The 27,500-nt window shown below is 44.5% G+C and overlaps 1 protein-coding gene across 1 annotated transcript in view; it reads right to left on the reverse strand.

Annotated features, from left to right (window-relative positions):
- Positions 1 to 22,893, reverse strand: part of LOC135374605 (uncharacterized) — a 39,135-nt gene extending 16,242 nt beyond the window's left edge. The window contains exons 1-14 of the mRNA XM_064607542.1: positions 22,734 to 22,893; positions 22,522 to 22,615; positions 21,613 to 21,714; positions 20,370 to 20,507; positions 19,840 to 19,941; positions 17,154 to 17,291; positions 16,568 to 16,669; positions 15,618 to 15,755; positions 14,132 to 14,233; positions 13,668 to 13,805; positions 12,924 to 13,028; positions 10,840 to 10,977; positions 5,432 to 8,950; positions 4,100 to 4,387 (exon numbers count right to left, since the gene is read on the reverse strand). Coding sequence (XP_064463612.1) covers positions 4,100 to 4,387; positions 5,432 to 8,950; positions 10,840 to 10,977; positions 12,924 to 13,028; positions 13,668 to 13,805; positions 14,132 to 14,233; positions 15,618 to 15,755; positions 16,568 to 16,669; positions 17,154 to 17,291; positions 19,840 to 19,941; positions 20,370 to 20,507; positions 21,613 to 21,709 — 5,005 coding nt within the window. The 5' untranslated portion in view covers positions 21,710 to 21,714; positions 22,522 to 22,615; positions 22,734 to 22,893. The remainder of the gene's footprint in view (positions 1 to 4,099; positions 4,388 to 5,431; positions 8,951 to 10,839; positions 10,978 to 12,923; positions 13,029 to 13,667; positions 13,806 to 14,131; positions 14,234 to 15,617; positions 15,756 to 16,567; positions 16,670 to 17,153; positions 17,292 to 19,839; positions 19,942 to 20,369; positions 20,508 to 21,612; positions 21,715 to 22,521; positions 22,616 to 22,733) is intronic.
- Between the last annotated feature and the right edge of the window lie 4,607 nt (positions 22,894 to 27,500).

A 27,500-nucleotide genomic window follows, 5' to 3' on the forward strand; every position in this document is an offset into this window, starting at 1 on the left:
CTGTGTTAGATAAAAGTGAAGCGTAATCTGGGCAGTTACTTGTGTAATTAGATAATTACGTTAATAAAATATCCTGAAAAAGTAGTGTCCATTTTGTTCCAACAACCTGTAGTTGTATACTTGCAATATATTTTTATTTATTTCCGCGTTAGCGCCGCGAAGCAACTGTGGCTACGAGCAGCGTACAGACATGGACAGGTGGAGAGAGGACATCAGGAAGGAGTGGGGCGTTAGTACGTGTCCTGGGCCGACTTCAGGGGGAACTGTGGGGGACATTCGTCTGGAAAGTCTTCGGAAAACGCAGAGAGAACATCAGACAGCACAGCCGGTGAGGGGGTTCGAACCCGTGTCACGTCCCAGTCTGGGCGTGGAAAGTGATCATCTTAACCCTCCGTGCCACGGGAGCTGACTGCAATATATTGATCTGTATATATTTTGAGGGAGTAACTTACAACCACGACGATGAAAGATGGAAACCATTGAAAAGGTTAGCCAGCTGTAAGACTCGAACCCACATCTTCTGGATTACCGAGTGGGTTCGAGTCCTACAGCTGGCTAATTTTTGCAGTGACTTCCATCTTTCTCGTTAATTTCTTAGGCAATTTGAGACTTTGTATCTATTTGTCCTCTCTGTGTTGTTCCAGCCTCAGAACATCAGTTCTTTCACGTTACAACCCCAATGAAGTGAGAAAGTCTTATCACTGGACCAGCCTCAGACGTCCCCATGTCGTTCTTTAGACGGTTGTTACTGCGCAAACTACCTTTTCTTGTTTTGAAGGAGTATGTTGGCACTCAACCGGTTTGAGCTTACTCGAGAAAACACCGAGAAAATACAAGTGCTTATCTCAAACGCGCATCAGATGCACTGGCAATTAGGACGATCGACACTACGAGTGCTACAATAAATATTTTGAGAGTTGTTTTTACCCGGACCTCGTTCCGGTTATACTGTATGTAACTGAAACAGAACTAAGTGACTTTATTTATTTATTTATTGAAATACTTTAAAGACTTCAAGAGCGTATTACATAACGAAGTGGTGAGTAGCACATAGGAAAATGTACAATTGAAACACACAACAAAAGTATTACAAAAAGGAAATAAATAAATAAGAAATATCGAGCTGACAAGGAAAGAAGACCAGGTGCACCACGGGAAGAGCATGATGAATCTGAAGCCCTGCATTGGAGGAGAGCTGTCTTAAAACCGGCAGTGTCGTGTGTACGACCAACATGTTCAGGCTGAAGATTCCAATCACTAGTTGTTTTACGAAATAATGATTTTAGAAAGGAAGTGATATTACAATGAGGAAGCTTAATCATATGGATACGGTCCAGAAGAGATGAAATGTAGTACTTAGCAGGGACTAGGAGACGATCGCGAGTGTTTGTGTTGTGATACATTTTATGGAAGAGACACCGCCTGGCTATCAACCATCTTGACTTGAAGATCAACGTCGAGGTTTTTCTTTATACGTGAAACACTCGCATCTCTGGAATAGTTGGATGTAATGAAGCACATTTTGAACTGACTCTAATGCTTGAATGAAGTACTCTTGATGGGGATCCCATATGGCCGATGCGTATTCGAGTTTGGGCAGCACGAATGCACGATATGAAAGCAGCTATGAAAGTGATGTGGTGGGAGCACAAGATGGCTGCGAAAATTTAATTTGGTAACTCTAAACATAACTCTAAAAACAGCACGCCATCAATGGTCCCACATCGGTCCAAAATTGGCAGCCAATATAAGTTACGTTGGTCCAGTATATAGGCCGTGCAACAAAGGTCTGGTAATACGCCAATCAAAACTGCCAATATTGGTCCAATGTTGCAAGCCCGTGGTGAGCCAATGAAGAATACGAATGCCCTGTAGCTATAGTAACTGCCACTCTGGTCTAGTTTTAATTGGTTTGAATGGCAGCACGACAACGGGAAGGCATCACAGTACAATACATTCTTTTTTTCTCTTTTGTCTTTTCTCTTATATTTACCTGGGTAGGTACTGAAACACAGCCATGGGTAGCACAGTGGTGAGAGTAGGATAAGCCAAGATAACACCACTTATTGCTCTTCATTGGCTTGATTGGCCCTCATTAGGCTCACTAGAACCGAGACAGTGCCAATATTGGACCAATATTGTGTGCTGCTCGGGTAGTTAGAATCCGCAAAAGTAACTGTAATAACAACTAAAGCACGCATCCCAAGCTTTCACAAGCTGGCCATAACTATAACTTGCGTCCCCTCGAAACACGTGTCCTTGTGGCTGCTATGAGGCCCTAGGACATGTCCTGCGCTGTGTGCGAGCCGCTAATTCTGATTCTCGCTCATGATGAAGAGGAATAGCAGTCTCTGTTCGAAATATATGGGCGGCTCTCCTCCTGTTACACTTCCCTTCATCTTTGCTTACCGGTTCACCGAATTTTCTCCTCATCTGCATCTCTTGATGACATCTAAGTGGACACATTACTTCCAAGGACAACTGCATATAATCATTTAATCACACGTACACAAATCTAATTTGTAACATTCATATTTGAGGCAGTCGAGGTTCCTTTACACGAACCTTGATTACTTCAAAGTAATATGTTCCGTAATCTGTAACGATAACTGGAAAAGCAATTTGGAACCCGTATATTTATTCGGTCGTAATGAAAGTACGAGTGTATCACACATGTGTTTCGCTCGACAATATTTACTTTATTCAACTCTGCAGCGAAGTGAGCGAGAGTTCCAAAATAATTTGAATTAAACCTTCTCCAATGTGCGAAAAACACTTTTGTTCATTTACATTTGACATTTGGGTATATACATTTGACACCAAACATAATCGCATGCAGCCGTATTCTAATACTGTGGCATATCATAGCTAACCATATTACTAGCACATTAGGAATAGACACATTTTTTACACATTTTCAAATCACCTTATGAACCTACTACGGAATAGTACTTTGTAACATAAGGAATAAGAAACAAGATGCGTAAGTCATAATCACAATCACAAAAAATCAGAAAAGTGATCTTTTTTCTTTCATTTTGACACTGGATGAATATTTGTGCTTTCTCGGATGAAGGCAAGGACTCAGTATACTGCTGTTGATACCTCTATTAAAACTGCTATATCATCTTCAGAGCTCGTGTCCATTGACAGCTCAGTGGCACTTGGTGCTTAACCACAACCGTTGCCAACAATCGTCAGCATCATGAATGAAAGTCACTCATGCGAGTCCATTTCTGACAGAAGCTAACCAATTCGGGATCTTGGCTACTTTGGAGGGCTCCTTGTAATAGTTCCGTGCCTTCATCGTCCTTAGCAGAAACATTTGTATGCGGAAGCAAGAGAGAAATATAGTTCAGGAGGAGTGATATCTCAGTCTCTGTTGGACGCCAGAATGAATAACTCTCTACATAATACTTTAGAATGCAGCTGAGTGTTGCACAGAAACGTTTATCTACTGCCTTGACATCTGAGTGGAGTACCATCAGTTTCAGACAAGGCGTAGCTTCCATACTCGTATCGTCCTTACGAAATGACAGCGGGAGAATAGTCAATAAACTCGTTGCGTCATAATCACAAGAATATGGCAATAATGTCACCAGCTCTTCTCTCGTATAATCTTTTGCACACATTCGCGTTGGTGATTCGCCTATCCTATCAGGACAGTTTATAAGAGAGTGAGGGATGAGACATCTCAAAACATTCATTTCCCTTCTTTCAGCGGAAAGAGCGCAGCACGTGAAACCGTACTCGTCGCACATGTTAGGGAATGAGTGGGGAAGAAGGAAGTTCACGATATCAACGGCACCACTGTAACAGGGCAAGTGAAGATGTGTCCTTCCATCCTCGTCACGGGAACTCATTCTAGAGCGGAGTAATAATAACTTTACAACGTCCAGGTGTCCATTTGAGGCGCACACATGCATGGGCGTTCTCCGAAGCACATTGATCACGTCCACTGATGTATAAAAAGGAATGAGAATCTTTACCACATTTGTGTGTCCCTTCGACGCGCTCAAGTGCAATGCAGTGTTCCCTTCTTCATCTGTAAAGCACACAGATGAATGTGAGAGGTGAAGTTCCACAGCTTCCACATTACCTTCCTCTGCTTCTATGAGCAACTTCATACTGCCATCGTCATCGACCATTTCCGTGTCGACATCGTCAATGTGGGGATCATCGGTGTTATTCATGTGCGACCATTCCCGATATAAGGTAAGAATATCATTTGCTGCGCTACATTCTACATAATCCTGCTCAGTGAGATTTAAATGCGGCAGTAACAGCTTCATGTAATTAATATATTGTGCTCCTTCTATCTTGCTTAGGTTGTCCTTGGCCACATAATGTAGCACTTCACGGCTATCAGGATCACCAGCGATGACATCTAAATGGAGGAAGAGAAGTTTCAGACACCAAAATTCTTCTTGGAAACTCCAGTTCTTCCACACCAACACATCGCTTCTGCTGATCCTCTGTGCATGCCTAGGGTCACTGTGTCGCAAATAAGGCCATAGAGTTTGCATCACTTCCCTTCCACCACCTCTCGCCCAAACGTACAACGGTGATGAGCCGAGCGTTTCAGGTGAGTTCACGAGCGAGTGCGGGATGAGACACCTCACAACGTTGAGACCCGAACTCGACTCATATTTCCAACATGTCCGAGCAACGTCTAAGCACCTTTTTCCTTTGTTGTTAAGCACGTGCGCATTTGTGTGAGGTAGAAGAAACGTCACAGCTTTAAGGGAAAAAGAGTCAGAAGCCTCATGAAGCGTTGTGTTCAGTCTGATGTGATGTTCGTCATATGTCCGAGTGCGAAGGAGTAACAACTTCATGGCCTCCAAATCATCTCTCTTTGCACATATATCTATCGGAGTTTCTTCATGATAATCGAGAACATTCACTGAGGGATAAAGAGGAAGAAGTAGCTTCACAATCTCTGCATCTTCACTCAAGTGCAAAGGAGTTTGAAAGTATCTATTTATATTGTTAACGGATAAATGTGTGAGGTAAAACTGTGTTGTCTCCAGATTTCCTTCATTCGCACTAATGTGCAACATTGTGTTTCCATCCTTATCAAGAATTCCCGTATCGCAGTAAGGAAGGAGCATTTTACAAACAGTCTCGGACTTTGCGTAAAAAAGGACAGTTCTATTGCTACTGTCTGTAAAACTATCAAGGTTTCCAATTACCGAAGACTCTGCAGAACATCTCAAGCTTCGTTCCTTGCGTGATCCTAATTGGTCCATGATGTCTCTGTCTAGGATTACGGTACTCTCTTTCTGGGACACATAGCTCAGATACACGTCTAAAACGCCTGGTAGGTTGTATCTCACAGCCGTGAATATTGCTCGTTCAAGAAAATGTCTCTTTTTCTCCAAGGTTTCACATGTGCGTAGATTTTCGGTAGAATGTTTCACTGCTTGCTCACTGTATCGAGCGCATAACACGTTAAGTCTGTCTCCCGCAGCCCAAGTCTCAGTCCGCAAGCCTTCCATCCACTCTCCAGCGTATTTTGCGTCCCATGGAGACCGCAGCTCTGCGTACCCAAATGGTGACATTTGAAACAAATCCTTCTTGATTACCACATCATCCATCGGAAGCTTCTTTAATGTTGCTTGATCAGAATGCAGGGCTCCTAAGTGCAGTGGCGTCCTTTCGAGCTCATCGACTTTCAACATATCCTCTCTTTGGATATCGAGCTGCTTAAAATATGAAGCGTCATTGTTCATCACAGCAGAGTGAAGGGGAAAGGACTCCGATGCCAGTGCGTCGAACAACATCATTACACCGCCGTATTCTTCTTCACGGTACAGATTGACAATGACATCCCTCACGTCGAAAGTTTCTCTTACTTTCGCTTTTTTCAGTAAGTAATCGGCTGCAAAGAATTCAGCGAATGTCTTATGAACGAACTCTGGAATTCCGTTGTTCAGACCATTCAGAAATCCTTCTTTGAGATAATTATTAGCTGCGTCTTTCATTAAACGTCCTTCGGGCTCTAAATTCTCTAGTTCGTCTTTGTTCAAGAAGTATTTCAAGGTTTCCTCAGCGAATATACACTTCATAGCGAGGAGTTTATGGTTTTCGTAAAACTGAAGCGCTGCGGAGTCATTCTCCTCTTGTACGGCGTGTAGGCGGAGATTTTCTTTTCTTTTTTCAATTCTGAATACAAGGTGCTTGTACCACACAAACAACCTGTAGACGTGTACAATGTACAAGTTCTTATCGGCTGATATGTTTGCACGTTTAAGTAACGAAGAGTACTCGTCAGACTTTGCAATTTCCCCATTCTTCATTTCTAAGATCATACGAAGCAGGAGAGGGGTTTCTACGATTGTCTTGTTTTTATCCTTCAAGTTCGTGAGCAGTCGCTGAAACAGCTCGGCAGCTCCATCGTTTTCATTTGTTGAATGAGCTGTTTTCTCATATTTTCTAATGAACTCCTCCCGATTTTCGTGTGTAAAAGGAAGGAGTTCATATGACACCGTGTGCAGAGCATCTTGTGCATGGGGCTTAAGTACAGTACGAGTAAAGATATATATCTTGTGAGCTTTCTTTTCAGATATAAACGATGTAAGCTTCGATATAGCCTTGCGGCATCTCTCGTTCAGTTCATCGAAGGCATCCAAGATGAAGACAATCTCGAAAGGGATTCCGTTGTTCAAACTTTTCTCGAACAAAGCGAACTCCACACCATCTTTTTGTACTTGGCACAGATCCGCTAGATACTTGCACATATCCGCTTGACTCGCCAACGCAGTTTTCACAGATGCCATTCTCTGAGGAAGGTCGACGTACATCACCCACCGCTTCGTATCTCGATTTTTTACTTCTGTGCACAAGCGCTTTGCTAGAGTACTCTTTCCCATACCTGGTGCACCAGACACAATGACAACCTTCTCCTCTACGTTCGACAACACAACCTTCTCGTTCAGTTTCAACAACGCGTCCTCGGTGTAACTCTCACTTCCCGTCATTGGAAGGTGACTGAGACGACCATTTGATTTGGTCCACAAGAGTCTCTTATGAGGTTCGTCGAACTTTAGCAGGTGCACTACTTTGTTTCGGAAATGACCATCTTCCAGGAGAGCTTCGTAGTCACATGGCTCGTGGACGAGTACGAATTTCTCGAAATTCTTTAAATCCTTCTTGGCCTTTGCCTCACAACCGGGAGGTAGAAGTGTTGCGACCTGATTGTGTGGACAGCCCAGAAGTGCGAATGCCTCACTGTCGTCATCTAGATTGCATTCCTTCAAGTTAATTTCCACGGCTCTTCTACACTCTCGTTCCACATAATAGTTTTGAACACGTTCTTCTAGTTCTTGAAGAGGAGGTCCCAGGTCAATGTTCCCCGACTCGCATAGCTTTAGGAAAACCGCAGTGTCTACGCAACGTAAGAAGGCATCTATAGTCGTTGCGTCCGAAAGCTTAGAAAGGTCTTGGCCTTGAAGTTTTAGGCGGGAATTTTCGAAAACTCCTTTTTTGCAGATATATGTGACGTGCGCAAAGCTTGCTTCGTCGATCCTATGAACTTTGTGCCTCTCGCCAAAGAATGCATCTTCTTGCACTTGTTTCATCACGTTGTCTTTACCACTGTCCTCCACGAGCAAGATGACTTTTGATCCAGTGACACAGGATACTTCACTGAAAAGCTGAATCATCTTTTGGACGTCTTCCTTTGGATGGACCGTTACAAGCACAAACGCATATTTGCAGTCTAGTAACACATCCTTCAGTGCGGAGTCCAGCTGTCTTGCATCGAAAAACATGTATGGAAGTCCCGTAGATTGCACAGCGTTGTGAACCATTATTTCGAGAAGCCTCAGTTCTGGGCCCGTAACTACGTGAAGCAACCCGTTTTCCCAGACACTGTTCTTCGGTTGGTTCTCGAAATTGACCTTCAGTTTGCCAATGTTGAAAGCTTTGTTGAGTCTCTCGTTTACCTTTTCTATCATTGTCGCATCTATCGACGGGATTCCATTTTGAATGTATTTCTGCATGTCCGGGATGACAGTATCCTCGAAAAACTTTCGTAGTTCCGGTACCTCCTTTTCGAGAACCCTATTTCCACGATCGCTGCCATATTGAGTTAGTATGTGTGGGATACGAACAATCGCTTCTTGTTCTTCATTTTTCATCAAAGCTAGTCGTATCAAGTCATCCACATCGTTTTCTCTTCGTTTTATGTCATCCAGAATGGCTGTGTATCTCTGTTCCGTTTGGGTATCTTCGCGGGAATATGGCTTGCCATCATTTTTATACACCAGATGAAGTGCCAAATGACAAGATTCGTGAATAAACGTGCCCCGGACTTCGGCTTTCGTTCCTCTGCCTCCGATAGAAATTCTTTGCTTTTCGTAATCAGTAAGTCCGAGAACGCGGCTGCCGCTGCACCCCGTGATCCCCTGAACGTTTTCGCTGTTGTAGTCGAATAGTATATCCAGATGCGGTGCTGTGGCAATAACTTTCAATATTTTCTCGTTTAATTGGTCGGTCGAAAGTTCCCTGAAGATCTTCTCCAATCGCTCCTCAAAGTCATCACATCCGACGTGGCTCCTTGATTTGCTTTTCAAGTAATAGATGTAGGAGTCTTTGCATTCTGTGGTGTAGTATCGTTGCCGTCGAATTTCAGCTCGATGAACGCCTGTCAGATATTGATAATACCATGCTTCTTTGTCGTTCTTGAGTCCACATCCACGCGAGACTAAGAGGCCATGTATACGGATGGATTTCTTTTTAACAGCTCTGTAACGAGCTGATTTTTCTTTAACAGGGTCCAACCACAGTTTCAAAGCAGGTGCAGCATCCAGGCACTTTAGAACACGAGCCTCGTCTTCCGCCGCAATGGCTTCGTGCATTTCCTTCCTGAGGTCTTTCCACTGTGACGACCTTTCCATGTTGAGATCAAATTGAGATGTCGAAGCCATGTTCTTGGAGCGAGAAATTCCTGTAATTTTAACGAGGAATTTAGGAACGTAAGTAACACTATTTGGAATACAAGAAACAGGTCAAGTGCGGTAATTTGTTTGGACCGCGACTCGTTTTTCGGTGTTTGCGCCGCGAAGCAACAGTGGCTACAGGGACTCTTGTTTTTTTGCTCTGGGATCACGCTGCATAATAAAAGCAGCAATGATATGTCGTCGCTGCTGTATTTTAGGTTGTTGTCTAGTGTCTTTGAGTTTCCAGTGTTCATCGATACCTCTGCTTGTTTCGTTAATTGACTCTCGAGACCACGACAGTCATTTCACGGGAACAGGTTCGTTTCATCCGACACATATCAGAAGACAGGGGGATGGAAGTGTTCGGCTTCCTTATAGCCGTCGACCGTATCATATCCTTGCAAGAAGACAGAGGTAGAAAACAAGTAGACACAGAAGAAGTAGACAAATGCGAGTACACAAGACTAGATACAAACAAGCAATGAAGCATTAGTACACTTATTGCGAGGAAGACACAGAACCAGAATAACGAGAAAAAATACACATGGACATCTCGTGGATAGGGAATGCCGTGTATGTAACGTGAATTTCTTAATGAAAAAATAGGAGCATGGGAACAGCACGAGGAAGCCAATATGGACGATCAAAGATTGAAACGCATTGTGAAGCAACAATAATATTATGATAAAAGATCAGTACAAATGATTAATGAATTCAGAACAATGCTAGGACGGAACACAAGCGTAGCAACAGAAGTTTTCGAGTATGTGCGCGGTCCGCGCCCTCTGTTGGTCTTTCTCTCTCCCCGCGTCTCTGTGTCGCTGCATCGCTGAGCACTGCCTCCGAAAACTCGCATCCAAGCACTTCATAGTTCATACGGATATCAGGCTTACGGGCTTGTATTCTGAGAAACACAAATCCTGCACCTTCGATAATGAGGCGTGCACTGCACTCGCGAATACGGCCACGAACTCGCTTGGGTGTTTGCTTGCCTTTTCGGTAGACGGCGTTCTAGTCGAGTAAGGGTTGTTGCGTCTGAGTAGACCGCGGAATCGGCATCCTTTGCTTGGCAAGCAATTTTTGAAATTTAATTGCTGAAAAAGCAGGATGATTTACAGCAGAGACGTTAGGCATCTGAAGCGTTCAAGTTAGAAGCTTTGAGGAAACCGCAAAGGTTCTACATGTGTGCCATTTACTTTACAGCTCCTTTTTAGAAAGCACACAGACCGATGTAATGGCTTCACGGTGAGTATGGCATGCAGTGCCGCCACGTCGCTTCTTTCTCATCTTGCTCATCACCTGCCTTACTAGAAATTTATGCACGCTGGCCCAATGGGCTGCCCATCAGCGAATATGCGACCGTTGGCTGTGATCAGGGATAGCCTCCTTCACAGCAATTAGGGAAATTAGAAATGAAACGAAGAAAGAAAACAACGCACGAGAGATGCTAGTTGGAAGCCTAGCAGGGGATCTGCCAATCAACTAACGAGCTCTGGAGGAAAATATATTTGGCATTGTGTAATGCATAGACCCACTTCAGTCTGTAAACAAGAGGGTGCGTCCGCTCACGCGCATGGAGTAGACGTCGCTGGTAGACAAAACGGAGTAGGAAACCGCATGGTGTATGTGACTTATTTCCCCATTCTGTACCGCGAAGGACATGCAATGGCTACACCACTTTGCGGCATGCCCTTAATAGTGACCGAAAACACATAATTACTGATCGCGCGGTTTTAGTCCACCAAGCACGACAGCAGCGCCGCCGCATCACCATGACGTCAAGCACTGAAGTGAGTCTATAGGGAATAATAACGTGGAGTGTGCGAGTGTGTGTAACACCATGTGCAAGAAAATGGATCCCTTCCCCACCCCCCAAATTTGGTGGCCTTTCTGTTACCTGTGGGCCCCGTCCACTCTTCGAGTACCTTCTTGAGTTTCTTTACATGAAACGGCTTCCTGGCCATGTCTACCCGGTTGATGACCTCGTGGAACTTTTCGTCAGTCAAGTCGTGAAGCTGTTGCACATTGTCCATGCCTAAGGGAAATTTCAACACTGGGGTTAAACATGAGAGAACTGATGTTCTGAGGCTGGAACAACATAGAAGGGTCTGAGGCTTTATGAACACAGTTTATACGAATGCGTTGCAGAAGGTTGTTATATCCACCTTCGTACATGTTACAGAAAAAAATTCTAGTGATCTAAAATCTTTCGGCATACATAGGGTACAATCTGAGAAGAAAGATGCGCTAACAGTTCCTTACTCTCTCTGGGTGGAATATCGCTAAGTTGGCTCAACTATAGAGTCTTATACCACCAAACTGACCCGCAGCACACATTTACGTATAGTGTTGGATTCTGAAGGTCATTTTACGAAGGTCAGTAACAATTTGCACTTCTAAGGAATAAACCTCGGGGTTAGGGGACCAAAATGGGGAGGGAATAGCAGTCTAAGGGACTATAAGGAGCCGCTATTGATCTCCGTTCCACTCCTTTTTCCCCCCTTGAGTGTACTAGTCATATGATCATCAGTCACCAGTCATGATCGTTCGTCATGATCGCTTTCCACGCCGAGACTGGGAGGTGACACGGGTTCGAATCCTGTCACCGGCTGTGCTGTCTGAGGTTTTCCCAAGACTCAGCCCAATGACCCCGATCGATGACTTCGAACAGGTGATCACGCAACAAACCGTACACAATCATTTTCATTCAGGGTCACCGACAGGGGCGGATGTAACGGGGGGGACCTCATGCGGTCGTGTTCCCTATGTAAAAACCCTATCTCCTGGACGATGCTGCGCCGCAAAGCACGAAATTTCCTTAAGACCCCCCCCCCCCCCCATGACAGACCCTTAAATCCGCCCCTGGTCACCGATGGACCCCATTGTAACCAATATCGAGACCCAGTGTGTGAGCAGTGGCATTGTCGCAGGCAGTGCTGCTGACCATGAGATGGTGTTCATGTGTGGCAGGAATGTCACTGCAACAAAAGCAAACCGTCTTCACAGAAACATTCGCTAATTCGAGCGGCATTTTCAATGTAGGTTGATTCCGATCCGCATCGAGTTGCTCAAGAGCGTTCGTTGCGCATAGTGGTGTTTACTAAGCCTCTAAGGGCCGCGATGTCGAGCGTGGTCTAGATTAAACAAATTAGCAAATGTAGTCGCCCGTCACACCACGACTAAAACCGTAAGCGTGAAATCCCATGGGCTCGTATACGAGCATTTGCGAATTAATGTAATGTTCCCGTTGAAACGTTACATTAAATATTCTTTTTCGCACGTTAGGACTATTTATAAATTAGGTGACATCAAATGATTAACATTGCGTCGTAAGATAATGCATGGTGTCTTAGCTTCTTCCACGAATAAGCCTCAATTCAGTAAAAGTGTGTACAAGTTCACTCTTTCAGACGTTGCCGCTGTGGTCACATTCTTCTTCTTTGGCCACACTACCTACGTTAGTCAGCTGGACTCTCGCCCATCCTCCCCTCTCCACAGAGAACTGCTTGGTCTCTGGCCACACCCGCAGTCCACCAACGCTCTGTCCTCCAAGCTCTCTGTACCTTTCTGGACACCATAGGACTTCGATCCTTATACTCAAGGGGATCATTATTTCATTCCCCACACCTCCACCAGCAATGAGGTAGAGTATGTGACGTGGCGATAGAACTCCCCATTCATCATCTTAAAATAAAGTTCCCGATGTTGTGGGAGTATCCGTTACTCGAAAAACACCAAGACTCATATTTGGGAATACTATGTACTCAGTGAAAGGACTCATCATCATCATTACCCATAACGATTCGCGTATTTCCCTTCTGACTGACTCATGCGGTTGTTCCATGGCATGAGCCGGCAGAGTGTGTTGTGACTCGGACGGAAAGACAGGGTTTTCAGTACGCATTTACCATAGCCTGCACAGACCAACAAGAGCCCTGTGTGTTGTGTGCTGTGCAAGCTGTGCTAATCGTTTGGGCTCACCCATTTCCTCAAATTTCTCGCAGTAAGAGAAGAGACCCGCTGGTTCAAGGAGGTGGTGAATCTCCGAGAGTCTCGGTTTTGTTGCCGGAACGGACGTCATTGCGACTGAAAAAAATAAGCGATTGGTTGGCACGCTGGAAAAAAATGATATTTGAACTCGTATCTGCGTTATATGCTTTACATACATTGTGTATGCATTGGAACGACATCTCAAAGGAAAATGTATAGCACCAGCGCATGCAAACGGCAATAACATAGACACTTCCTACGCTGCATTCTGCGTGTATTAACATAATAACCATTCAATACGGAATACACCTGCGTCCAGTACCCTATGAGACGCAAAACACGACCATCTTTAGGGCCCATTTAAATGAAATACGGTGGCTATTATGTGGTACATAAGTACAAACACAGCAGTGGATTGTTGATCTACGTATCTAAACGGGTTGCGAGACCTCGATAGACGTTGTTAGTTTGCACTGTGGACACGACGTTCCACACAGCGTGTAAATTGAGAAAAAAACTGAACGGCGTATTAGGGTATAGGCGTGTCCATCATGCGGTCCATACGCTCGTTCGTTCTTTCAGTCTATGTCGTTAGTCAGTAGGACACTAGGTGCATTGCGGAGATTTAAGAAATAGTTGGTGAGCGTGTAAATTCATTATGTTCCGCGCAGGAATGCCAAGGTGGAGTGCACGATGTCCGAGTGCTGTGCCTCAGTTCAATGGTGTGTAGCTCACCTGGGTGTCCTGTCCACTGTTCCAGTTCATCCTGGAACCTCATCACGTGAAAAGGGAATTCGGCCATGCCAACAAGGTCCATGAACTCCTGGAACTCTTCTTCCGTGGAGTCAAAAAGCTGCTGCACATTGTCTACGCCTGGGGTCAAGTTGAACACGTAAGTTAAACACGTTCGAAGTCTCACGAAGACGATTTACTAAATGTACTGTAGACCACGCAAGGCGCTGCTCTACGAGTGAGAGAAATTGTCCTTTCGATATATTTATTTATTTATTTTTATTATTATTCGCGCCATTTCAAATCCGAAGCACTTGGCCGCAGTATACCACTGATCCACCGAGGCTGACTTCAGAAAAATCGTTCAGCGAGCATGCCGAAAAATATTGATCTTAATCGTTAAAAAAACAACCGAAGTACCAGTGAGGTCGCTATATTTGGTGACACGAAGACGCATTCTGGCTCACCTTTCTCGATGAACTTGTCGTAGTAGCCGAGGAGATCTGCTCGCTGAAGCAGTTCGTGAGCTTCACGCTCCGACTCGTTTGAAGGAATGGACGTCATTACGGCTGCAAAGGAAGTTCAATGTAGGCGGTACAGGCACATATGTCCGAGTAGTGAGATTTTAAATTTTCAGCTAAGATAAGATAAAATCGACTTGCTAGCATAAAGGAATACGTAAGCTATACTGAATCAGGAAGAGGAAGAACATAATTAGAAGGGGATGTAACACTTGACCCCCTGTTACGCGGTTCATATTTCAGCGAAGGTTCTCCGATACGATGAGGGCCTGTATACAGAGTTTCACAACAAAGGGCAATAGACGCGTATTACATCGTTTGTGCGAATCTCGAAACGCAGTTGGCTCTGAAATGCGGGAGACATGTCAATCAATAGGGTTTGTGAGCCATCGTGCATATCTCTCGCGGCTGACGTCCACGTCCTTAAGGGAACCAGACCTATAGCAACCTACGGCCATCGCGCTGTTCATTGACAAGATAATGAAACCATAGGAGGGAATGAGGATTTTGCTCCCCTGACATCAGAAATGGATGAGGAAACATCTGGGGCCACCGTTTTACTTATTACCTTCACTGAATTTCTTTTGCAAGCTCCAGAGAAGCACTCGGTCATAAAAGGACAAAATGACTGATGTAACTGGAGCCCACTTGACAAGGGAGTCGTGCGTATAGGTTTAAGACATAGGACTGCAACACCCTTGGTACCTCTCTACGTGATCGGCTCTCAACACCTTTTCGATCACCGCAATGCACCCGTTTTGCCGTTCACCCAGGCGCTATCCCCTGGGACCGCTACTCATAATAACTCCAAAGCAATACGCGCATAAGTTCAGAGGTATCTTATTGCTTCTTTCGAGTTTTTTGAGGCTGTATTGCTCCTCGCGAGCGACCCTACCGCTAGCGGCGATAAGACACGCGCATCTAGAAACTGCATGACCTACCCTTGGCGCGTCTCTGGCGAGGGAGATGTCCTGCAAATGATATGTACACTACACAAGTGACAACCGAAAGTGAGTGCCGCGTGGTGTCCTTCCCCCATTTCAATTCCCAAATTTCCCCTCCCGAGTTGAGAATCCTTGCTGAGGCACATGCCTTTAATAACCTCAACCTGTACGTGCTCCGAAGGGGCCGTAACATCTTTTGTCGATCGCGGATTGTTCGTGAGAACGACAGGAATAATTAGAGGCATAACAGCGGAGATTGAAGTAAGGGAAACGTAAAGCAAAATACGACTGATTTACAGTGCCACGTAACACCTTGCTACTATGTATCCACTCAGCCTATGACCTGGGAATCAAAAAACACCGCACGTATATAACCGAATTCCCCTTGGCCAATACGGAGCGTTGTGTATGAATACTACCACGGAGTGCCAGGAGCATGTACACGAAAAGTGAGTGGTTTTACCAGAACCCGGGATTTCTCCAATTACCTGAATGGCCTGACCACTGTTTGAGCACGTTCTTCAATCTTTTCACGTGAAGGGGCTTTCTGGCCATGCCTACGTGCTCGGCGAGTGTCTGGAAGTCTTCGTCGCTTGAGTCACAAAGCCGCTGCACATTGTCTGCGCCTGAGAACAAATCCAATACCGAGGTTAAACATTTGTAACGTGTCCTCAGACACATTAGACACATCCCTATCGTAGAAGTCCCTGCGGGACCTGGAATACGAATTTATGTCTTCTGCAATCCCAAAGAACCTATTTTCAATCTTTTTTTCGTTCTTTCTCTTCAGGGCATGCAGCAAGCATTTAAACTCATCCTAAAATAAGTATTCCTAAATTACTTCTTAGAATGGCAAGAAAAACCATACAAGGGAGCACAAAACGACAGGACTAAACATTTCTTTTCGCGTTCCCATCGCGCCAATGGAAATTGGCGATTTTAGAGTTTTAACACAACCATCCCATCATTCTAAGAGCTTCAGTCGTAGCTCAGCATGGCGAAACTATCAATCTGTCGAACGAGATTTATTTGTAATAATAATTTTAACTGTATAGAAAGGTTTCCATTTTGATGGCTAGTTGCATTCCCACGGCCATGGTAAAAGCATATGAAAAACAAGCCGAGGCCCCATTTTGCCTGGTGGAATTCTCCCGCCATGCCGCGCCCTCTGCCTATTAGCGGAGCGTGGAATTTTTTTGGCGCGCTCACACAGGTCTATGAGCTGAAATTTACCGCTTCTTGAGCGCAGGAAGAAGACCTAGTATTCGGGACGGCGTTAGATGACGGCTTAACTCGATCTTAACACTCCCCTCTATCTCATATATCGGCTTTCACCACCACCGGCCCTACAGATACACACGCCTTTGGAAATGCAACAACCTGCCTGGATCCCGCTAGTATTCGATACACACAGACATACTTCATGTTTTTAACTCACCCAGTTCGATGAACTTGTCATGGTAGGAGAGAAGATCCGCTCGTCGAAGTAGTTCGTGAACTTCCCCTTCTGATTCGTCGGCCGTACTGGACGCTACCGCGACTGTAAAGCAATGTCGACTGTTAAGCCATCGATCGACATCCACACAAAATCATAATTCATTGTAAGATAACGTGAAACTCCTGTCACTATCTTCATTTAACGATGCTCAGAGATAAAACTACAGAGTGATTGATGTAACGACAGCGCGTGTGAGAATCGAGTCAGTTGTGGGTACGTTGTCGGTACCTCTATCTCTCAATTCTACATTTCTATGCAATCATACATGCGGAAGTCCGGTACCCCCAAATGACCTACGTGATCATCTCCTTTAATGTGAGACGTTCCTAAACGCAATTAAGTCGATTACGTATATTGCGGAGATAACAGAAAATAGGTCGTCAACTGCTTGGCTCGTAATATTGGATTTGTGAAACAACGAAGAAAGCCTTCCCGGCATTCAATGTGCCATTATACACCGGTACCGAAAGCTTATACGGGATACACGAAGATGGAGTCCTTTCTCCCCGTTTGGTTCTTCATTTACCTGACTGTCCTGTCCACTGGCCCAGTGCTCTCTTGAGTCTCTTGACGTGAAATGGCTTTCTGGCCATATCAACAAGGTGAATCACTTCCTGGAAATCGTCCCCCATGGCGTCACAAAGCTGCTGAACATTGTCCCCGCCTAAAGACAATTCCAAAAGGGTTAGGTTAAGGTTCCAAGACACGTGACTCCGTGCATTACAGAAGTAACACTAAAACAAACTGAAAGGGCGGCTACGGGTGGATAGTAGACGTTGAATGGTGAGTGAACCCTAGAAATATCCAGGAGAGTAGCACCGACTGCGATACATGGCGGTGACCGCGCTATAAAATGAGACCCGCGTACATCGTTTTCTCGACGGAAAGACACAGAGTTCCGCGGTGGTGACGTCAGCCTGTCAGAAAACCGCTCAGCCCACCTGCACACGGTGATTTCTCGACGGTTCCTTGGCCAGCGTCGGCGATGCTTGGCCTTCGGTGCCGCTTACGGCGTTCTTTGTCGCGAGAGTAGAAGTACAGGCCCCGCAAAAGTTTACGGAAAACGCCAGCGATATATTTCCACCTCGGTGCGACACCCTATCGGCAAGCGGAAGTGGGATTGTTCACTCGTTCAGAGGGGGAGAGGAGTGTGACGGCAGCGACACCAATTCAAACCATGTTTCGAGCAGGGGCGGATCTAGGAATTTCCCAAAGGCAGGGGGGTCCGTATGGACAAGTGCCACGTGCATGCTGACCCAAGCAGCACAATGTACTGAAAGTCGAGTGCAATAGGGGTGGCCGGTATGTGTTTCATCAATGTTCTTTAGTTTCACAGGCCTGTTCAAGGCCTTCCACCTACCCGTCCACCCCTATTGCACCCGACTTTCAGTACATTGTGCTGCTTGGGGATATGGGCTGTCGCGCACAGGAGAAAATACGCCTGCTGCGTGTTCCGTAAATATTTGTCGGGGCCTGTACATAGAGGATCAACAACTGAAACGTGGCGGTCACCAAAAAAAGAAAAAGAAAGATAAACATCATTTAGGAGTGTCGACAAAACACCTGTAGTCATCTCAACTCCATGGGAACGAAATATCCACAAGAACAGGAAGACAAACAGGGCTCAAAATCCGCTACGAATACTTTATCTGGCATCAATGGGGTCAGGTTCAGGTAAGGAGACTGTAAATATACAGAATGTTTCCTATAGAGTGCCTATGAACTATATAAAATAACCTAGACACTGTACAAGGATGCAGCTTATTGCATTGGTCTTTGCGGCACTTTTTTCACGAGGAAGACACCTGCTTTTTTTTTCAGTTTTTTTTCACCAGTCAAATTTCAACAGCATTAAATTGAGTTTTTAAAGTTGATCTCGCAAATCTGCCGAGTCAACCTCACGTTTTTCCAATGCAAATGGAAAGCGTACGTTCGATTTACCCCGAAACATAGCTGAGGCATCCAGCACCACAGCGGGAACACATTAAAAAAATGCAAAAAGCACCGTTTTGGGACTTGGGAAGAAGAGATATGCGTGGAACGACAGGAAGCGTCAGGGGAAGCTGAAGGCGTGACGCAGCAAATTTTGTGCGGCGAGGGACCGTGAAGGGGGCGGAGCAACGACGGCCCACATAGCGCTGAACTACTCGCGCCCAGCGACTTGGGAGTCCCAAAACGGCACCTTTTTGCATGTCTTCTTTCTTTCTTTTTTTCATGTGTTCCCGCTGTGGTGCTGGACGCCTTCAGTGATGTTTCGCGGTAAATTGAACATGCGCATTCCATATCCGTTGGAAAAAAGTGGGGTTAACTCGGTAAATTAGCGAGATCAATTTTAAAAATTCAATTTATCGCAGTTGAAATACGACAAAATCAGTCTTCCCTGGCGAAAAAAAGTGCCGCAAAGACGAATGCAGCGAGCGACATTCCCGTATTTTTTTTTTAAATATAATTTAGAGACACGTTACAGCAAACATCCTGTATAACGTGTTTCATGTATAGACATGTATAGACAGTAGTATGCAAAAGCAGTCCTCCCAATTTGTGGAACAGTACGGCTTTCAAAACTAGAGGGAAGTAACTGTTGCGACCATCATGGTGTTCTGTAAGTAGGACGACCTTTCTGGTTCCTTCCATAAATGAAAATCTTCCTTTCTCAATTAAACATCTTAACTGCGTTGCTTATTTCGTCGGTACTCCAATTTGGTGGCTCTCTCCTGTAGCGCTAGTGCTGTGCGCGCTGTGTTTGCATTACACGAATTCAAACGCTGACTTTCATATGAGAGCAACTTCATTTTGAATTTTAGCGTCCCTTTAAGAAGCAATCCAGCGACATTTGACGTCGCTCGAAATCCTGCTTCGTCTGTCAAGCTGTCCACCAGGAGTCACTATTCAGAATGCAAGTCGGCCTTTACAGTGAGAACGTGACAATCGTGTTCTGTGTCACCATTATTACACCAGACGCAACGCTAACAGTGACGACATGTCGCACGGCGTCTCCTACGAACCAGGTGGGAGTCAGAATACGTATTGCGTGCTAAGCGGATTTCCTTTTTCTTAAATTTATCCCGTATCTTTCTCTTCTCCAAACAGGCTTAATTGATCGCGGGTACGCTCTGAATCATGCGGCACCGTCTCTTGTCCGTAGTTGTACACGCACGACTAGCTTCCGTTAGTAATCCGTGTACGCATCGACACGGCCTATCCTGACTCACCTATCTCCATGAACTTGTCGTGGTAGGAGAGAAGATCCGCTCCTCGAAGTAGGTTGTGAAGCTCCCCTTCTGCTTCATCCGCTGGAGTGGACGTTGCTGCAACTGTCGTTTTTATTCTTAGATTCAGACGCACTTTTTCATTGTCGGAAACGACTGAAGGGCCAATGTGGCGGTAACGTAACTGTCGGTTGAGTAAGTTCTTTAGAGAGGAATGCAGCCGCTTGCAATTCTACCTAACTATCCTACACTTCTGCCAAGTTATGCATATACGGAGAGCAGGGCGTTCTCACAGAAGCCTATGCAATCGTTGCTTCCATATAGGAGGTCCATGAACGCAATTAGAAACATTTGAAAGACTTACGGAGATTGCAGAAAACAGCTCTTTAACTGATCTGCTTGAGAGGCCGGACTTTGAGGCCAAGTTCAACGAAACGCCGGCTTTTTGTACGGCCATCATATGTATCGCGCACGCACGCCAGCACGCGGTACATAAGATCCAGCCCCTTCTCCCAATTTGGTTTTCCATTTACCTGTGTCTGGTTTCCACTCTGCCAGTGCTTTCTTGAACCTCTTGATGTGAGGTGGCTTTCTGGCCATATCTACCATGTTGATCAACTCCTCGATATCTTGATCACTGGAGTCACGAAGCTGCTGCACATTGTCCCCGCCTAAGGGCAAATCCGTAAGTGAGGTTAAGGTGGACAGATGCCTTATCAAGACAAGTAACTCCATGCGTTGTAGAGGTACCAGCGTCATTGTTTGCAGCCTTCGGCTTCGATATCAAATATTTATTTATCTGGACAGTTTTTGTTTGTTTGTTTTTTGTTTTTGTTTTTTTGTGTGGACGGAACAGTCGCCTTGCGTTTTGTCAATGCACTAACATGTGGATCCGTACTCCAAAGTGCATAGTATCGAGGTAATTATGTATATTTCAACAGATTTTCCTCTCATTCCTAGTCTTTAGATCACGAGGCGACCATCGTTATGCTTGAGAATATGCAGAGCGTCCTGTAAAGTAGCTGCTCTTAGTAATATAAAGTACTTGTTCTCAGGACTTGAGGCTTCTGTTGTAGGGTGTTTCATCTAACATGAAAAAAAAATCGTACGAAAAATATATTTCCCCAAATGTTACGGGATCAACGCTATTTATATCTGGGGAGATTTTTTTCGGGACTTCTGAGGGTGTGCGAGTTTTTAAATCCCGTTTATTTAATATGTAAGCTGTTTTCGGGAGGGAAACTTCGCCAAGGAAGATATAAAGCGGTGCAGCAAATTACACCATCGATCTTATGCACGCGCTAACGGACCAGACAACCCATTTAAGCGAGTCTTCGGTTCCAAGGTGAAAGTTGTCTTTGAAACATATTTCTGCAAACGGAATTACGTCCATATAAACACATCCCTCAGTGTAGACAACCTTGGCACGCGATATTTTGTACTTGGACCTTTGCCTCTTCGCGATCGTAGAAAGGAAATAGACATTCTAGTAACATCGGGGTTTGCCTCGAAAGGGAACTCTGTTCAAGGAGTACCTTATCATTCGTCCTATACTGAGAGTTACTCAACCTTCGCTAAACCCCATCGCACGGGACAGCGTATTTGGCTACAGTCTCAGAGGAGGACGTGACCGACTCCTGCTCGCATGGTACAGGGTTTCAAACCCATGACCTCGGCAGCGGTCACTCCCGATCTGTTGGCGCTGCGTGGTTGACGACGAAAGTGTCACGTCCCTGATTGACATGCCCGGTGATATGAAGTTCCGTTTTGGCTCACCTATCTCGACGAATTTGTCGTAGTAGGGGAGAAGGACTGCTCGTTCAAGGAGTTTGTGAAGCTCCAGCTCTGATTTATTTGTCGTAACGGTCGTCATCGTCTCTGCAAAGTAGGAAGGTTTTTCAGAGTGTGGTTCACACACGGGAAACATAGCGATTCAAAAGATCGCATATCTGAGGTAAGATGAGTATTGCAAATGATGAAGCCGTCTGGAGTTAATCTATAGAAGAAAACGAGTCTTTGTACTGCCTATACTGCGTTATTTACGCACTAGTGTGTTACACTATATATTTACGTTTGCTATGTATCTCTCTTTCCATCAAGTTGTAAAAAATAATAACAATATCAAAGTAAAAGTAATTGCGCGTGGAAAATTCGCACTGAGAATACCGCAACTAAACCAGCCGTGACATCACTGAAGACACCTTCGAAGACGTGTTTGCATCTATTTCCGGTAAGGTCACGTGCTTGCGAAAACCAATCAGCGTGGCCGAAGCTCTCACTTCCCAGATGGCAGGGATCGAAACAGTTTGCTGAAGATGACGCGAATAAACATATTCGAACATCTCTCAGAATATTATGTCAAACAACCAGTCACATAACCGAAGTAACTTGAAATAAACGATTTGCGAGTAACATATCCAACGAGTAAAATATTTTCCGCTTGGATTCGTAAAAAATAAAGAAAACTACTACACGAATGACCATCATCTGATGAGGCCTATTTACTTCACATCTGGAGTCCAGACAGTCCCTTTAAGGAATCTGTTCTATGTTCAAAATGTTTATCTAGCGTCAAATTATACGCAACAGATTCCAGCATACGCGTTTTTACTTTTCTGTTTTCCGTTTTTTTTTTTTTTGTCAGTCGGTCGTTTCTGGTAAGTGGGAGGCTCTGACGGGACTTACCTTATTGCGCGTTACAACCGTGTGCAAGAAGGTGACCTCCCTGGGAGCCCTCGCTGTGATGGCACGTGTTGACGGGTGGCTGATCGAATACCTGCTACGGTAAAAAAAGAAAACGTCAAGGGAATGCGGGCTATAGTCCCCGTCAACTATGTTATCTGGCTGAATGCAATACCACACAATGGAGCGTATAATAGTATTAGAGTCTTACAAACCTTTTTCTTCAGTACTTCTTTCAAGCACCAGGTAGATCACGTGTCAGTCTTTGTACCCTGCGCTCATCGTGCCCTGGCTCCACCGAACACTTCAGTTACGATCCTCGTCGATGTTTCCATGCCGGACCCATGGCCCACCTGCAATGTCCGATGTGACTTACGAGACATTCTCATGATGATCTTCCAAGGTTACCGACGGGACATGACGTCACAAGTGTGCTGGAAACTGTGTTGTCTCAGATTCCATACAGGGCTTGCTGCATGCGTTCTAACAACAATTGGCTTTCATAAATCCATGCTCGTCGCTGCGTTGTATTGAAGATCGCATCCACAACGTATTCATAAACTGTCCGTAGTCTTGACTTTTAAATGGCATGTCACTAATGTTCTTGAGGGTTAATTTCACCTACAGCAAGGCCCTACAGGTTTAACATAACGAAAACTTTTCTGCCGAATAGAGGACCATCAATGGGAGCTATAGGTTTCAAGACTGCACAAATATAAAAATTAAGCTAGAAGGGAAAAATATTATATATTACAACGTCTATGTGCCCTATGTGAGCAACCTCATGGTCACTAAGGGAGAGATAAGGTTCAAGTGGGTATTCACGTGATGCCTTCGTGGGTTCTCATCGTCTTATCAGTTGTTTTCGCACCTGCAGACCGCCCAAGGTGACCTTTCCTAGCGAGGACATTATTAAACTTACACTTTATTTAACGAACTATGAGAAAAAAGCCGACAGCAATTGTTCAGAAAGACACCACCAGGCACAAGAAGGGATGGCAAGTGACATTAATTGTTCCCCACTACGGATGCTACAGATCGCGTGAGACGATAAGAGGGAAATGATGGGCGAACTACGCAGATATTTAGGGATATTAGCATCAATGACAGACATTCGAATTAACCGTAACACACCCGCCGAAAAAGGAAAAAAAGGCAGACGGCACAAATAGGTGGGAATTCTGAGCGACCATTGGTAAGAGTGGCGATTTATATTAATCCAAGGAGAAGCAAGGGCACGCTTCGGTGATCCCTGGGGGTTTTGAGTAACCACCTCCCGGATGCAGCGAAAGTTACTTATTTTGACGTTACAGATTAATACAGTATGAGCAGCAGAGGAGTTACAGGATCAACGAAGATAAACGCAAGAAAATTCCGCTTCTAAAATTACGCTATACAGTTGATAAAGAACAATTTACAAACACAGTGAGAACAGTAAAAAAATCAGGACTACACAGTCAAACGCTACAACGCAGCATAAATAATAGTGAAAGATATGCGCATTGGGGATCTCACCTTACTATGGACTTCCAGTGATGTTTACTTGAAGAGTTATTGATCCATCGGTAACCTGGCGGGGTCTGGAGGGACGCTTATGGGAAACCTGCTTATGTGGAAAGCAGATAAGGTGTTATCTTTCACCGCGCCTTTGTTTGTCGTGCGAGTAAGTGTCACCTCCTGGTGTGGGAATGTGGGTTTAGAGTAAGAAGGGATAGAGTTACATCACTACGTACAAGCAGCACGTAAATGTTGAATGGTGGCTTAAGTAGTAAACTAGTATAGTATAATAGTATAGCATGCTTCGGTATACGATATCTTTTAAGTAAATGTAGTACAGAATGTGGTGAACTCACATTCATAGTTTGTGCTATGATTATGAGAGCAGAGATGACGTCATCGCGTATGGTTGCTTTGGGGGAAGTATCTTAGTAAATGAAGGTGGTATAATGCAGGTGAAATTTTATAGAGGAGAGGATATTGTTGCCACTTTCCCCCACAGTGAGGGCGAGATTCCCGTTTAAGCCTTTTTCTTTAAATTTCTGGATTGAAGGCATTATGTAATCTCTTTGGTAAAATTCCTGATGTCTTCCCAGACTCTATGCACCTCTGTTCTACCCCTTCTGGACTATAGAAGGCAAACAGATTTGCAGCTCCTCTGGTGCTATAGGGAAGATTCGAGTGAGTCAATCTGCTCTATGTGGCCGATAAAATTTCGAGACGATGTTCGCATAAGGCACAAGTCCGAAATCGATGGTAATGTGAAGGAGATTATAAATTATAAATTTTAATGTTAGCATGGTTTGGTACATCATGCCTTTTAAGCGAATGTAGTTTAGAACGTGGTGAACTCATATTCATAGTCTATGCTTTGATTGAGAGATCAGAGATGAAGTCATCGGGTAGGGTTGCTTTGGAGCGAGTATCTTAGTAAATGAAGGTGGTATAATGCGGAGGAAATTGCTGCCACTTTCCCCCAGAGTGAGGGCGAGATTCAACTCAATCCCTTTTAAACTCTTTTTTTTTAATCTCTGCATTAAAGACAGTACGTAATCTCCTTGGTACAATCCCTGCTATCTTCCCAGACTCTATGCACCTCTGTTCTAACCTTTCTGAACTATAGAAGGCAAACAGATTTGCAGCTCCTCTGGTGTTATAGGGAAGATTCGAGTGAGTCAATCTGCTCGATGTGGCCGATAAAATTTCGAGACGATGTTCGCATAAGGCGCAAGTCCTAAATAGAAGGTAATGCGAAGGAGATTATAAATTATAAATTTTAATGTTAGCGCTACCCACACGAAGGTTATTCGTTTGTAGAATGCTCGAATGAAGAAGGTTCGAAATGGTGACGCCAGATTTGCCTGGTCTCGGTATGATTTACGACGGAAATGTTCCTGAAATGATGATGAAGTGATGGTATTCGACATAAATATGTTTGTAGAGTGGGTATTAAAATAGAACTGCGTTAAAACCTTCCGGGTATTTGCTTCTCCCTGCCGATGTCTACTTTAAGAGTGGAATTATACCAAAACCAGCTCCCGTGGCATAGTGGTTAGGATGATCACTTTGCTACGTCGAGACTGGGACGTGACACGGGTTCGAATCTTGTCACCGGCTCTGCTGTCTGACGCTTGCCCTGTCTTTTACGAAGACTTAACAGACGAATGTCCCCCACAGTACCCCCTGAAGTTGGCCCAGGATGCACATTAATCCACCTGTCCCCAACTCCTTCCTGCTGTCCTCTCTCCATTTGTTCACGTCTGTACGTCACTCATAGCCACAGTTGCCTCGCGGCGCTCACACGGAATTCAAATAAACACATATAAAAAAGATTATAACAATTGCGCTAAATATTCTGGCAACAAAAGACGTTTATAAGGTCATGTTCATCAACTGTAAAAGATCTCATAAACTGTCCATAATCTTTTAAATGCCCCCTCCCATGTCTGTAATATTCTTGAACTTTAATTCCACCGCCGTAAAAACAACCACTCTAAAAACAACCGCTCGTAGCCATCTTGTTGGTAGACACAACCTTCACGTGGATATTACGTTTATTTTAATGAATGACCGTTACAATTGTAATACCTTATACATAACAAAACTGCACAAATATAAAAACGTGTATCATAATATGCATTAATTAAGCTAGAAGGGAAAAATATTATATATTACAAACTCTTATACCCTATGTGAGCAACACTTACTCACAATCACTGCACGGTGACTAAGAAACAGATAAGGTTCGAGAGGGTACTTCACGCGATGCCTTCGTGGGTTCTCATCGTCTTATCAGTTGTTTTTCTGCCTGCGGACCACCCAAGGCGACCTTTCCAAGCGAGGACATCATTAAACTTACACTTTATATAACAAACTATGAGCAAAAGCCGACAGCAATTGTTCAGAAAGACACCACCAGACACGAGAAGGGATGGCAATTGAGATTGTTCCCCACTGCGGATGCTACACATCGCGTGAGACGATAAGAGGGCAATGCTGGGCAAACTACGCAGATATTTAGGGATAGTAACATTAATAAGGAGCATTCGAATTAACCGTAACACGCCCACCGAAAAAGGAAAAGAAAAGTCAGACGGCACAAACAGGTGGGAATTCTGAGCGACCATCGGTGAGAGTGACGCTTTATATTAATCCAAGGAGAAGCAAGGGCACGCTCCGCGGTGATCCCTGGGGGTTTTAAGTAATCACTTTCCGGACGCAGCGTACGTTATTTACTGTGACAATACAGATTAATATACAATGAGTCACAGAGGACTTGCAGGATCAGGGAAGATAAACGCAAGAAAATCCCGCTTCTAAAAATACGCTATACAGTTGATAAAAAATAATTTACGAACCCTGTGAGAACATTAAAAAAAAATCGCAACTACACAGTGAAACGCTACAACGCAGCATAAATAATAGTGAAAAATATACGCATCGGGGACATCACCCCACTCTGGATTTCTTTTAAGTATAGTAGTGTAGAAAGTGGTGAACTCACATTCATAGTCTATGCTGTATTTGAGAGAGCAGAGATGACGTCATCACATATAGTTGCTTTGGAGCGAGTATCTTAGTAAATGAAGGTGGTATAATGTGGGTGAAATTTAATAGAGGAGAGGATATTGTTGCCGCTTTCCCCCATAGTAAGGGCGAGATTCCATTTTAAGCCTTTTTCTTTAAATTTCTGGATTGAAGACATTATGTAATCTCTTTGGTACAATCCCTGTTGTCTTCCCAGACCTTATGCAACTCTGTTCTTCCCTTCCTGGACTGTAGAAGGCAAACAGCTTTGCAGCTCCTTTGGCGTTATAGGGAAGATTGGAATGAGTCGATGTGCTCGATTTGGCCGATAAAATATCGAGACGAATTTCGCATAAGGCACGAGTCCGAAATAGACGGTAATGCGAAGGAGATTATAAATTGTAAAGTTAACGCTACCCACACGAAAGTTATTCGTTTGTAGAATGCTCCAATGGAGA

This window comes from Ornithodoros turicata, unplaced genomic scaffold (assembly GCF_037126465.1).
Source record: "Ornithodoros turicata isolate Travis unplaced genomic scaffold, ASM3712646v1 Chromosome86, whole genome shotgun sequence".
In the NCBI taxonomy this organism is placed as follows: Eukaryota; Metazoa; Arthropoda; class Arachnida; order Ixodida; family Argasidae; genus Ornithodoros; species Ornithodoros turicata.